General features: G+C 58.4%; 1 protein-coding gene across 1 annotated transcript in view; it reads left to right on the forward strand.

Moving 5' to 3' along the window:
• The window catches only part of TRIT1 (tRNA isopentenyltransferase 1), a 9,769-nt gene that overhangs the window by 1,838 nt on the left and 5,716 nt on the right, over positions 1–2,215 (forward strand). The window contains exons 4-6 of the mRNA XM_010147756.1: positions 36–178; positions 452–563; positions 1,085–1,197. Coding sequence (XP_010146058.1) covers positions 36–178; positions 452–563; positions 1,085–1,197 — 368 coding nt within the window. The remainder of the gene's footprint in view (positions 1–35; positions 179–451; positions 564–1,084; positions 1,198–2,215) is intronic.

Raw genomic sequence — 2,215 nt, forward strand, 5'->3', positions numbered from 1 at the left:
CCCAGCCTCTGAGCTCTCTCTGTCTCTGCTTACAGGAGCCTCCAAGTGTTTGAAGAGACGGGGATCCCCCACAGTGAAATCTTGCACCAGCAGCAGGAGGAGGAAGGTGGGGGGCCTTTAGGGGGGCCCCTGAAATACCCACATTCCTGCATCTTGTGGCTCCATGCAGACCAGGCAGGTGAGAGTGGGTTCCTGGCTGGCTAGGCAAGGTGATGCAAGATTAGGGCTGAATCCCTGCTCCTGCCCCAGCCTCCTCCCTGAACAGGGCAGCAATTCCTTTGGCATCAGAGGGCGTGACGGAGGACTTGATCCTTCTCCTGCTGGGCTCTGCCTTCCTCGGGTGGATTGGGAGGCTGGCAGTGCTGAGCTGAGCCCTAGGCCATTATCCAGCTGTGGGCCTCCCAGGTGCCCCACTCCGAGCAGCTGAGTGTGCCCTGCTCTCCTCTCCCAGCTCTGGACCAGCGGCTGGAGAAGCGGGTGGATGACATGCTGGCTGCAGGACTGCTGGAGGAGCTGCGGGACTTCCACCGACGCTACAACCAAGAGAAGGTGGCTGAGAACCGGTGGGTGAGAAGCCAGTTCCCTTTCTGCTCCCAGTCACACCCGCCAGACCCATGCAGGGCCTGGACTAACTCTCCCTGCAGCAGCTCCCAATTATCCCTGCTCCCAGCCCTCTCCTGGCAGGGCCTGCTCCTGCAGCAGCCTAGGATGGGATCCAGCCAGATCCTCCATCCCTTCCTGGCCTTCTCTGCCAAACCTTTAGACCGGGGCTGGTCAGACAGCAGAGCCCTCGTGGGTCTCAGCACTGCATTAATTTTGCCGGGACCGTATCTGGCAAGTGTCCCTCAGTACGAGTTCCGTGGTGCTGCCTGAGTGCTCACCCAGCTGACGTGGGCTGGCGCCGAGGGCATCGCTCTGCGTCCCTCTGTGCCTGGCTTGGCTTGTCCCTGAGGCCATGGGCTCGTGTCACCTGGGGAGGTCCCTGCAGGGTGAGGCTGAGATCTCAGCTGTAACTGGGAGGGTGAGGTCTGCCCCTGCTCGGACACAGATGACCTTGACCCCTGTCTCTTGTCTTGCTCTCCAGGCAGGATTACCAGCACGGCATCTTCCAGTCCATTGGCTTCAAGGAATTCCACGAGTACCTCATCAATGAGGGGAATTGCTCGCCTGAGACCAGTGCCATGCTACTGCAGAAAGGTGAGAGAAACACCCTGTGTGCCCTACGTCCCTCAGCCCCACACAGCTCCGGGTGACGCTTCTTGATGGTCTGAACCAAGCACAAACCCGGGGCAGGTCTTGTTGGAATTGTACTGCACCTTTTCCCTCTGCATTTTCCACTTCTGCCAGCCCAGAGGAACAGGGACTCCTTTTTCAGAGCTTGGAGAGCACCTCTGAGCCCACCCAGAGCGATCGCTCCCTCCCTCCCTTCCCCCAGGCCTCCTGGGCACAGCATGATCTGGGCTCTGGAGCTGGTCAGCTGGTGACCTGGTGATGGGATCTCAGCTGGGATGTGAATGCTGTGGAGAACAGGTCTGGGAAGAAGGAATGAAGTAAAACTGAGCATCTTTTTGAGCAGCAGGATGGTGGGAAGGGATCTGGGGATCTAGCAGGTCACAGCGTGAGTCAGTAGTGATGCCCTCTTCGATGGCACGTGTCATTCTGCAGTGTCTGGCCAGACTCGCTGCTGTTAGAGGGCGGAGGGAGCTGCTCCACTCCTCAGCGGAGCAGAGGTCCCAGGAGGAGTCGGTCTGTGTCGAGGAGGGGTCAGAACGAAGTGGAGATGGAGGCTGAGGAAACCACAGAAATGATAAAAGGCACAGAAATGATAAACAAGTCTGGTGCAAAAGGGGCTTGTTGTGTCTGCTCAGGAGACAATTGCAGAGGGATGTGATAAGTCTGGCACTAAATATTGGAAGGTTGCACGGTGGTAAACCATCCCCTGGGCCCGCTGTGGGTAGCACAAGGATTCCTGGTCTCCGTTTGTGCAGAGAAGGATTCAGTAAAGCATCATGAGAGCTGTGCAGCTTCTGAACAGATTGTTCTACCTGCTAAAAGCCTCAGGGGGGAGGTTTGGGGCCCTTTCTGTGCAGCGTTCTTTCAAGGGCATTTGGGACACCGTGCCCAGCCCCCAGGCCCTTCGGCACTGCCGCAGCACTGTCTGGCAGGGCTTGGCTGCTTTGCTGCGCTGGCCGCTTCTCGCTGCTGGTTTGGAGAC

The sequence above is a fragment of the Eurypyga helias genome, unplaced genomic scaffold (genome assembly GCF_000690775.1).
Source record: "Eurypyga helias isolate BGI_N326 unplaced genomic scaffold, ASM69077v1 scaffold19492, whole genome shotgun sequence".
In the NCBI taxonomy this organism is placed as follows: domain Eukaryota; kingdom Metazoa; phylum Chordata; class Aves; order Eurypygiformes; family Eurypygidae; genus Eurypyga; species Eurypyga helias.